At 41.0% G+C, this 12,278-nt stretch overlaps 1 protein-coding gene across 1 annotated transcript in view; it reads right to left on the bottom strand.

Annotated features, from left to right (window-relative positions):
- Positions 1-430: 430 nt before the first annotated feature.
- The window catches only part of klhdc8a (kelch domain containing 8A), a 34,582-nt gene continuing 22,734 nt past the window's right edge, over positions 431-12,278 (bottom strand). Inside the window, exons 5-7 of the mRNA XM_034236555.1 lie at positions 5,309-5,410; positions 3,938-4,086; positions 431-2,335 (exon numbers count right to left, since the gene is read on the bottom strand). Coding sequence (XP_034092446.1) covers positions 2,282-2,335; positions 3,938-4,086; positions 5,309-5,410 — 305 coding nt within the window. The 3' untranslated portion in view covers positions 431-2,281. The remainder of the gene's footprint in view (positions 2,336-3,937; positions 4,087-5,308; positions 5,411-12,278) is intronic.

Raw genomic sequence — 12,278 nt, forward strand, 5'->3', positions numbered from 1 at the left:
TGATGTAGAAGAGACATGAGAAGAGGGGGACACATGTTGATGTAGAAGAGACATGAGAAGAGGGGACACATGTTGATGTAAAGAGACATGAAGAAGAGGGGACACATGTTGATGTAGAAGAGACATGAAGAAGAGAATGAAGAAGATGGGGACACATGTTGATGTAGAAGAGCCATGAAGAAGAGGGACACATGTTGATGAAGAAGAGACATGAAGAAGAGGGACACATGTTGATGAGAAGAGACATGAAGAAGAGGGGACACATGTTGATGTAAGAAGAGACATGAAGAAGAGGGGACACATGTTGATGAAGAAGAGACACTGGAAGAAGAGGGGAACATGTTGATGTAGAAGAGACATGAAGAGAGGGGACACATGTTGATGTAAGAAGAGGACATGAAGAAGAGAGGACACATGTTGATGTAAGAAGAGACATGAAGAAGAGGGGACACATATTGATGAAGAAGAGACATGGAGAAGAGGGGACACATGTTGATGAAGAAGAGACATGAAGAATAGGACTTTGCATAATAGGTGACCTTTAATACTTTATTCTGATTTGGACATTTAAGAGGTCTGCTAATATTCGCTAGCAGACAGTTAAGGATGTTGCCTGAGGGACTACAGTATGTGCAGTCATATCAATCCGCAGAAAGAAGTCCGGTCAATTTAATGTCAGCTGTGGACAACAAACATTAGTTTACTCACAGTGGAATACTTTGTGAATACACATCTTTATATTCGTGGAGGGGCTATGGCTGTGGCTCTGTCTCTCAGCCTAGGATGGATATTTGTATATATTTCTCATGGTTGATTGTAATCAATCCTATGATATATTACTTTAAAGGTGTCTTCTGTGTTGTATTTGGGTCACTAGTGACATTTGTTAGCCCCATAGGGCAACCTAAGGGTGGGCGATAAACTGTCCTCAGTTGAGAAAACTAAAACAGAACAAGAGAAGATACTGGTTTTAAACTCACTATGTACATTTTACACTTATATTTAATTAAAATGCCATTCCTCACACACTTAATGTACACAATATCCTGCTTTATATTGTGCTTAATGCAAACTGGTATTTCAACATGTATATTTTCAACTTTTTTATTGCCGTTTTATTTCTATTTTGGGACGTTTACATTTCTTATTTTAATTTCTCTTATGTGCAATGCCTTGTTTTTGTGTTGCTGCAACGCAAGCATTTCCTAAATCGGGTTCAATAAAGTATTTCTAATCTTATCTTAAAACAGCGAGCTAGACGTCAGAGAAATCTGCAGAAGAAGACAGTCAGGAAGTCTCTCCCTTGATCTTCCTTAGCAACGGTCATTATTTTGCCTAGCAGCGGTGTTATATCGAGTATTAACAACCTCTGAAACGTCCAATTGGCCAATCAGAGTCGAGTATTCAACTAAGCCGTGTAACAATACAAAGTAACTGAATCAGGACTTGTTAGATATGGTTATGTCAGAGCTTTCTAATCTTAAATCACTCGTCTTTGCTCACTACATCTTAGCCTTTCTAACCCTCTTTGTGTGCATTCACTACACTTCATGCTCTTCTTTAATGATGTAAATAAAGTCACCAGTCATGAGAAAACAGGTTATCATTAGTATTGGCTGAAAACGATCGTGCATCCCTTCACAAAACCAAACATGAAATGCATATTATTCCGTCAAACAGGTCTTCTGTGTATTTTCTGTCTACAACACTAGACATACAGGCTACAAAATAGTTGCAGTGGCTCAGTCAGTGGGGGCTTGGACTGTGAGCCGTAGGGTCGCCGGTTCAAGTCCCCGACCAGTCCTAAATATGGAGTGTGGACTGCTACTTGGAGAGGTCCCAGTTCACCTCCTGCCCTGCCGTGGTGCCCTTGAGCAAGGCACCGGACAACCCCCTTCACTCCGGGTGCTGTACAATAGCTGCCCACTGCTCCTAGTACTAGACTCCTGGCACTGGATGGGTTAAGAGCAGAGAACAAATGTCACTGTGTGTGCTGTGTGCTCTGCATGTGTGACCATTACAGAGGGGTTCATCCCTCCCAATTCTATTCTATAGCTCCTCCTCCATGTGCACTGCAACGTACATCGTAGAAGTACTCAAAGTATCCGGAAACAACTCGTTTGAAGAAAGAGCCAGCTCCTCCATTGTGCATGTGTTTGATCCAGCAGCGGCCAGCAGGGGGCGCTGTCACCTCTCATATTACCGACACTCCCTCCATGTCTCTCTCCGTGCTTCCCATGCGACCAAAGACAGTCTGATGGCTGGTGTCCATTACGGCAGGCTACAGATACTCTTCTTCCTTTACATACAGGATCTCATGGGCTGAGCTGGGAACCTGGACGAGAGACAGAGAGATCATTCAGAGAGGTTTAGGGAGTAAGGGATCACATGTATTGGGATTATGTCATTCAAAAAAGGTAGCTGTAGATGTAATCAGATTATATATTTGAAATGGGGTTTACTAGCAGGATTACAGTCTGAGTAAAAACCAGAGAGCAGATAGTGTTTGTTGTAAAGGATCAGATGTTCTCTCTTCTCTGTGAGCTGTTCTGTTCTGTAGGAAAATACTTTCAGTCTGAATCTCTACTTCTACTTCCTGAATCTGCTTCATGGTTTCCACTTTCTTTAACCATTCATTTGGCCTTCTTCATGGATCATCATTAGTGACCACTTGTAAACCACTTTCCTCTGTGTCATCACAATTAAGATATCCAGAGGGGAGTATTGGATTACATGTAACGGTTTTATGTAATCAGGATACAAATAAGCAACTGTATTCCCTTTTAACTAATCAGATTACTGTTATACTTCCAGACATTGGGGACTATTAGCAGGCTTAAAATGTTAGTCAAACCTAAAAAGACCATCTAGTGTTTGTTGTAAAGGATCAGATGTTATCTCTTCTCTGTGAGCGGTTCTGTTCTGTAGGATAATACTTTAAGTGTGAATACTTCTACTGCCTGAATCTGCTTCATGGTTTCCACTTTCTTTGCTTCATTTGTTCTGTTTCTAATTCAGCAGGTGAACCTACATGTTCATAAAGTAGTGTGTGTGAGCTTAACTGTGTGTGTTAAACTAAAACGGAGCATTTTCTGTCAGCTCAGATTTTAATTCTGCTTTTTTAAACTAGTATGTGCTCATGTTTCAGTGTTGGTGTGTCGGCTTCATGAGAGGCAGGTTTTCTTTTTAAATAATGACATTTTTGATCCTAAATATCTCGGTTTCTTCTTTTCTAAGGTCACATTGTTCTGTTGTCTTATATAATACACTATATATATTTGTTATATAATATTACATTGGCTCTTCTTTTTCAGGGGTGAGCTTTAATATAAATGTAACTCCCGTTCTTCCTGTGTTGTCTGGAGAGGAGCGGGTCATAGGTCAAATGTGGCCGCTCTGACCTGTGAAGTCTAGTAAAGCAAAACAACAGAATCCAAGTTCAGCGAGCCATCTGCAGTTCATCTAAAGACCTTCAGAGACTCCTGGTGTACTTGTTTAAGTAAGTGTGGCTGTAGTTGTGTGTATGTTGTAGCAATGAATTAAGAACAGCGTCATATAAATGCCTGTTACATTACATTTGAGCAGCAATGATAATTCAACTTATATTGATAATCACCAACTATTTTGATTCATCTTCAAAGTGATTTATTTTTTCCAAAATGGCACAAAATGTTTTTTTTCATTGCATTTGACATTGAGTTAATCCAAAAGTAACGCAAAGTTACATTATTTTTATATTTTGACACTTAGATTGTAACACAGTAACCCTCCTAACCCTGCTCAGTGCTCACAGCTGTGGATTGATGCGACAATATGAATAAAAGGTCAACTGTGGGACACACTGAGCAGGAGCACCTGTCGTTGGTGATATCTTTGAGTAAGTATGAACTGCTAATGTGTGAGTAAATATTTAATATCTGGGAGCAAATGTATATACCTGGTTGACGCCCCCCACCACCAGCAGGCGGTCTCTGATGACGATGGAGGAGGTGGAGCATCGGGGGGAGTTCATGGGAGACAACGTCTCCCACTTCTTCTTCTGAGGGTGGAAGGCCTCCACTGTGTCCAGGGCCGAGGGCTCGTGACCTACACACACACACACACACACACACACACACACACACACACACACACACACACACACACACACACACACACACACACACACACACACACACACACACACACACACACACACACACACACACACACACACACACACACACACACACACACACACACACACACACACACACACACACACACACACACACACACACACACACACACACACACACACACACACACACACACACACACACACACACACACGTACTTTTAAAAGTGAAACATTGGAGGTGTCCTTGCAGGTTGAAGTCAGCAGAAGTCAGCATTGACCCGTTCACACACATTGTAACACTAACACACATTCACACACACTTTTGGGTTAGGTATCTTTCCCTAGGACACATCAACATGTTGTCTTCAGTGGGGATCAACCTCTCTTGTAAATGTACGACTTTAATCATGGTAATTCTTTTTTTTCAGACAGACGTCACATTACACACTTCCCCCGGCTCCTTAGATTGTCCCTTATAGGCTGTGGTAGTTTACTGACTGGGATATAGGGTATTTCTCAGGTGTCTCTTTCAAAGGAGATCTTACAACAAAAAGGCATCCGTTTTTATTTAATGCTGCAAACCTTCCCACTGGACTCAGATGTTGCATTTGTTATCACATACATTTACTCGTTAAGATTAGACAAGATTGAACTAGAATCTTTATTGATCCCAAATTGGAAAATTGTTTATTTGGGATTTGTTTTAATCTTACATTAACCTTCCTGTTGTCCCGGGGTCAAATTTGACCAATTCCTGCATGTTTTTATGTCAGAAAAAAGGGTTATTTCATATAATTGCCACACAAATACTTTGGTATCCTACTGCCTACTTTGTAAGATCATTTATTTCATATAATTATGTGTTTTGTTTAAATATATACAGCATCTGGTGTCATTTTGTGCTGCCAGTAAAGAAATGAAAATGGTTTCAAAACAGTATTCTGACTACATCTTGTAATATACCAGATGAGTCATCAAGAAATGTTCATAACATTCCCTTGTTTGGCTTTAACTAACCTAAACATTTAGGTTTGGTTCTGTATGAATGAGATCTATCGACTATTAATTCCAAAAAGAGAAGTTAACCTTGTGTTATTGAGTTGGAAGAAAGTTGGCTTTAATGTCCCAACACAGAAATGGGGGATGATTTATTCTATCATCTTAATAAACCGTCAAAGTATCTCTCACCCAGTCCTCCCGCCACCACCATGCGTCCTCGCAGGAAAGCAGAAGCAAAGTCAGCTCTCTTCGTCTTCATCGCCACCGTCTCCTCCGACTTCAACCAGCAGCCTGCGGAGGATCACACACCACAGCTGAAACGAGCAGGAGTGTGTGTACTGTTGTAGTATGTATCATTAAGTCTCATTTAAGTATGTAAACGTCCTTCTTTTATTTCCTGCAGTTTGAATGAACCAGTCCTAACGTAAACTAGGGCTCGTTCCCAGGCTTTAATACAAAAGACTGGCCACCTTCTGTTCTCTTGCACTCGACAGACAGGAGGACCGTGGTCAGGCAAATGATCATCCGGATGTTACCTGTCTTATGTCCCCTTTGTTATCTGCTCTCATCGGCATAAAGTCATTGCTTTTCTGTGTAACGGGGTCAGATTCTGCTACATCAGTGGTACAGGATAGATAAGTCCACCACTTTGGTCTAAGCTTGTATATTTGATCTTTTCTTACCAGAAGGTGATTAAGTGTGGAATTTCCACCACAGGTACAAGCTCATAAAGTTAGCGAGGTCAGAGGAACTGTGGAGCTGAGCTTGTTTTCAGAGAGAAATGAACACACAGGCCAGCTGCAGCTAGGACACTACACACGCACACACCTGGCAAGGACACAGGAAGGGTATACCGAACACTGAGCAGCAGCAGACAGAGAGGGGGCAGGCAGGAGTTGGAGTTAGGGTCAGAATATTACAAGACTAATGTTGGCTTGTGAGTGAACTTTAATCTAAATGTTACTGTAGTGCATCCTGTGTTGTCTGGAGAGGAGCGGGTCATAGGTCAAATGTGGCCACTCTGACCCGTGAAGTCTAATAAAGCAAAACAACAGAATCCAAGTTCATCTGCAGTTCATCTAAAGCCCTTCAGAGACTCCTGGTGTACTTGGTAATTATCAGACTGTGAGTGTAGTTGTATGTAAGTTGTTGTGTTGATTTAAGCACAGTGTAATATAAATGTTACATTTCAGCAGCAATGACTATTCGATTTATATTAATAATTGCCAACTATTTTGATTCATCTTCAAAGGAATGTATTTTGCACAAATGGCCCAAAATGCAGTTTTTAGCTTCTCAAACATACCATTTTAAAATGTGCTTTGCTTTCTATAATATTAAACTGACTTTTTGACTGACCGCTAACCAAAGTGATTGTTGGTCACAGCACCAGCGGAACCTATTTGGACTTTCATTTTGAAAGGTACATCAACACACACACACACACACACACACACACACACACACACACATCACACACACACACACACACACACACACACACACACACACACACACACACACACACACACACACACACACACACACACACACACACACACACACACACACAAAGATAGTAGAAATTCTTAGTGTCAGTGACGGCTTTTGGTTTTTGTGTGCTGGCATTGATCGTAAAGTGCTGGGTGTTGATAGTGTTTGCTTAAAAGTTAGGTTATAAAACAACGCCACATGTAGTTTTTGTAATTGTTATAGTATTTCAAGGTATCAGATTGCGTTTCCATCTTTGTTCTATACTTTGACTGGAAAGGGGATAGCAGGAATGCACCCGGTGCTCAACGTTCACAGCTGCTCACTGACTAACCCTTTCTAATACTTTAAGACTTGGCATTAGTTTGAATCGCCAAAACAAGAAAGATCCAGCAAAATAAGTTGCACCAAAACATTTTCTGATCCCCCAGCAGCTGATAACAGCCAATAAGGAAGCTCCACTGCTGGGAATTGAACCACACAGGTGCAGGGGAGAGCAGGTGCCTCTTCTTATCCACCACAAAACAGCTATTGGCAGTTTTAATAGCAAAATATCCAAAGCCAAAAAATCAGTCAAGTCGCAGGTGTGGAAGCCATTTCAATTTAAATGTTATCTCTCTAATTACCTGACGCTTATGACCCACATGAAAGACGGTTCTCCAAAGACCTAATGCGGTCAGAGTGAAGGTGACATTTCCCTTTATATCCAGAGCTGAAGCAACCGAGGTGATACAAGGGAAATTGAGAGAGATATAGTCGTTCTCTTTCCCGAGCAGACTCTGCAGAGGTTTTTTTACTTCTAGCTTTTGTTGCTGCCAAGTGTTGTTTATCTGAAGTGAGACCGGAGAAAACCATGACACGGGAAGAAAGATAACTTAATTAGGGAGCGAGGGAGAGAGAGGGAACAAGAAAGAGAAAAGAGGAGAGAAAAAGCACAGAAATGTCTCTCGTTATCTTCCTCTCCTTGTTATTCATCCTCATTTATTTCCAATCCTTTTCTTAAACAAAGGCAGAGACAACAAGGTGAAAACAGACAATAGACGGAGAGAGAAGGAAAGAGGGATTATCAGCCAGACGGTGATTCCTCCAGCAGGGTGGAAATGAACAGACGGGTTTTCTTTTCCAGCCTGGTTACACTGCAGATAACAGACCACAGCTGGATGTCCACTCTGCTCTTAACACTGCAGATGTGAGATGTTAACTTGATTAGAGGAGTTATTTGGTGGTGAAAAACAGAGCTGCACTGATTTCAATGTGTCTGTAGCATTGTGTTTCCAAATGTAAGATGTACTGAAAGTTGCCATGCAATGCTTTTTGTGTTAAACGAGTAAAAGGTTGTGTATTACCTGTTAAGCCCCGAGCCGGGTTTTCAGGTCTCGGGCTCGAAAATGACATTCCCAGAACAAATGACTATAACTTCACTTCTAAAAGGGGTACATTAATAATCTTTGTTCTCAAAGTAATGATAAACCTGTGAGTTGGATGTAGAAAAGTCAGAATCAATATAGATTTATTTTTATTTTAAGTAAATTCAGATTGAACATATTAAAAAAATATAAATTATTGTGTCCGTCCAAAAAAAACATTACTTATAGTGAAAACCACCCTTGAATGATGGGATGGTAGACTAAAAGCTTTAGGAATCCAAACTATAACATATAATAAGTACCCTGTATCAAGATTGATGCAAAACTAGTGAAGTTTGACCTTTTTAGAGAGGTTTAGCAAAAGAAAACCCACCTCTGGGTGGATTTTCCGTGTCTCTGGAACCCATTGGTCGATTTTGGTGATTGACATCTCTTTTGAACCGTTAGAGCCAATAGAATCGAAGGGGAGGTTCCACATACACACACGTTACCATTGAGGAGTGAGAGTGATGCGCAAAGTACGAAAAAGCATCTGATGGTGAATCAAAACATGTTAATTGCAAAATAGATAAGTGGTTGGAGGGTCACCCCTTACCCTATCTAGCCATCAAGTATTGAGTACGCATTAGAATAAAGTAATTTATTAAAATGGATGATCTATTAATGATGATTGGATCTAAAGAGATGTTGGATCTACAAAAAAATCCTGCACTTTGAATCTGATTTCACTTCATACTTAATACTGAAAAAGTGAGATATCATCTATTTGGCAGTGGCGAACCGTCAAGGCCTTCAAGGTATTCATAGAATACCCTGGAACACTCAGATAAAACAAAAATCGATTTACTTATATAAATAAAAATGTAATTAAATGTATATAAAATGAATAAATGAGAATGGTATCTGTGTTGTTGATCTGTAATATTACAGTGTTACGTTGATTTGTTTGTCCTTCTCGGACCATGCACTACGCATTTCAGTGGTTTTGTGTTAGAAAAGAAAGCAACCAATCAGATCTTGTTCTGGGTCTCTGGGTAGAATATCCTTCACCAAGGTATTCTACATCCTTGATCGAATGCCCTGGCCATTGCACTGAATGAGAGCGTACGTTTGGACTGACAGTTTGATCAACCAATCATATATTGATTTGTAGCCAATGGGCGTGTTCTTTCAGAGTTCCCCTCGGTTTCAGGGTGCTCTAGAAGGCCCGCTAGTTAACTGGCTCGAGACAGAGGATCCAGATGAATGCGACGAAGCAATTCCTGCCGTTTTATTGTTTTTAACGTTGAAATGACAAGTGCAACAGGTGAAGATGAAGTTGTTGCGGAATTGTTGTGAGTACCTTTTTCAAGACGACCATTCAGTGAAAAGACGGACATTATAATGCCGCGGAGGGGGGGGGGGGGGGGGTGTGTCTACAGAAGGTCCAGTTGTGATAGACACGGTTCGCCACTGCTATTTGTTTCCATTTAGCGGTCAATGGACAATAAACTACAACATGAACGTACAAAGTGTGTGCAGGATGGAAGCTAATTCCTTTATAAACAGTGCGACGGTCTGGACGTTGCTTTTTAAATTACCGTTGTGTCAACACATCACACTGCAGACTTATCATCGGGTCCTCTGAGAGAGAGCGACTGCGAGCTTTATTCCTATTTACTTTGGAGGGATTACACACGTCTTTGCACCAAGATTTTCTTTTGTGCGATGGAGGGAAAACACCAGCACGCTTTATGCTGCTCTGGAGGGAGACAGAGGAGGAGAATAAAGTGATGGAGAGGCAGAGAAAATACAGAGAGAGAGAGACAAGAGAGCGAGGGAGATGAGGCGATTCTCTGAAGACGGGCTTTGTAGACATTTCTTCCACAGCTCGCCTCTGTAATTGTCCATTGTGATTAAAATGAGAAGAGGATGGTGATTGCTCCTCTGTCTCTGATGGATCATTTCTGTCTGCCATGTGAGCTGACCACACTGGACAGAATCCCTCTATTATTGTGTGGCATTTTCAATAATCACACATTGGCCCTTAGCGATGGCCAAAACAAAAGCACATTTGCGCTTTTCTCATTTCTGCTTGATTCCTTCTGCTTTGAGGTATTTTGGGCAGTTTTTAACGTGGGAATACATTTATTCCTAGTTGGTTCCAGAGGGATTGCATCATTTGTGGTTTTTGTTTCTGTTGCCTGAGATGCCTCAGAGAAGCTTCTGATGTCTTTGTATTCTGTTTTAGAGACAGTAAAAGCAGAATAATTTCAGTTGTTGACAACAGAAAATCCACTTTAGAGGGATGGTTCACCCAAATTGGCAAAAAAAGTATTCCCATCTTGTGCATTTCTGTTTTAGTTTCAGCATCTGAGAAAGCATGAAGATTAGATGCAGTTTTCCGACACAATAGGCGCGTTCACACCGCAGTAATTTTCCCACTTTAGTTCCGAAATGTTGCGTTCACACCAAAAAAATCTGGAACTAAAATTAGTTCATGAGAACCTTTTCCCCCCCTTTTCCGTCCCTGCTAGAGAGCAGGGACTTTCATGGGGGAAAATGGTTCCTATTTCTGATTGGCTGGGCGGATTGCAAACCACGGCCCCGTAAAACTCCCAAAAAGTTTTGTGAAGCCGCCATTTTATTTTCCTCGCATTAGCATTATTAGCATTAGCATTAGCACATCGCACAAACGCAGAGAGACTAACTTATAATAATAATAATAATACATTTTATTTCTATAGCACTTTTCTTGAACCCAAAGACGCTATGGCAACACAAAATAAAACATGTGACGTCAGCAACTTCATTTGCCTAATCCTCCCTCAGGGATTTATTCCGGTGTGAACGCGATCTGTACTTAGTTCATGAGAACTAAAGAGTTCTCATGAACTAATGTCTGATGAACCTTTGTGGGAAAAGTACTGCAGTGTGAATGCGCCTAATAAGACTATAAGTGACATACTGTATAACTGAGTCACATAGCAAATTCAGTTTTGTTTCTGTCCCTTTTAACTCTCTTCTTACAGATTAAGATTGAGTGCTCATGCTCTCCATTAATACTCACTTTATCTTGTTTTTGGAACTGTCAAGAAGTCAAACTGTATGTATAGCATATAAGTTTTAATGCAAATAAACACAACAAGAACATTTTACATAGCGGCCAAACAGTGGCACTACCACGTCCTACAGTCCTTGACTCATTGGGCCCCAAATACTAACACCTATTGACTTACATTAGGAAAGAGACGTCTGTAAAGTGGATAATAGAAAATAAAACGCAAATCAACTTGCCAGGGCGAACACTTGAATAGCTCTTATTTAAATCATTAAGGTCTAAAAGTCGTAAAATGTGCTACAAGCTGAATTTGTTTCCCTCTCCATTCATTCAGCTTATCAGACACTGGCTGTGATGCTACGGTAACGAATCGGAGGCTAAAGAAAAACTCAACCTGCACCCATGGACAGCCATGGAAATGCACCAGCCATTGAAGCAAATGTTCATAGTGGCCAAACCATGGTACTACACTTTGATGTCAGTGTAACGTCATAAGGCCCAAAATACTTCTTCCCATTGACTTACATCGGGAAAGAGACGTCTGAAAATCAACGTATAATTATTCTCTAATTGACTATTCAGCACGAACACTTGAATAGCCCTTATTTAAATCAGTAGGGTCCTAAAGACCCAGAGTTATATTCCCTCTACATTAATTTGACTGAGCCCAGAGTGACAGCTTGGATGCGGGGCTTAAGGAAAACGCAAGTACACGTGACTGGTTGATCCGGGTACTTTTCAAATCCACAGTCAATCCATTTTGGGCTTTATGCTCCACTGAGCAACTTTCCTCAGACACTTTAATGACCTAAAAACTTGGACAATTAAATCCACGACTATCTGCATCGTTACAACAAGAAGAACGGATAATTCCTTCTCAGTAATTTGCATAAAGCCCATTTTTCATTCTGTGTTAATTTTCTTTTTCACACTTGCATCTTCACTTGTTGCCACCTGCCCACAGCGCCAACACACCAGCTAACAGGTGCGTGTCTTAATACTGCAGATATGGAATGGAACAGTAATAGAATATCACTGTGTGACAGCAGATTGCATGACTGTGTGTGCGTGTGTGTGCGTGCGTGTGTGTGTGGGGGGGGGGGGGAGATATTGCTGGAGATGGATAATAAAGCAATCTGTTTTCTGGATCTTGTAATTTAAAACGCTCCCCATCCCCTGCCCTCCCCCCGCAGCTCATCTCCCATCTCATCTCCACCAAAATTAGATTGGAGAAACGGGGTACGGCTTCCTTGTGTGTGTG

The sequence above is a fragment of the Gymnodraco acuticeps genome, unplaced genomic scaffold (assembly GCF_902827175.1).
Source record: "Gymnodraco acuticeps unplaced genomic scaffold, fGymAcu1.1, whole genome shotgun sequence".
Classification (NCBI taxonomy): Eukaryota; Metazoa; Chordata; class Actinopteri; order Perciformes; family Bathydraconidae; genus Gymnodraco; species Gymnodraco acuticeps.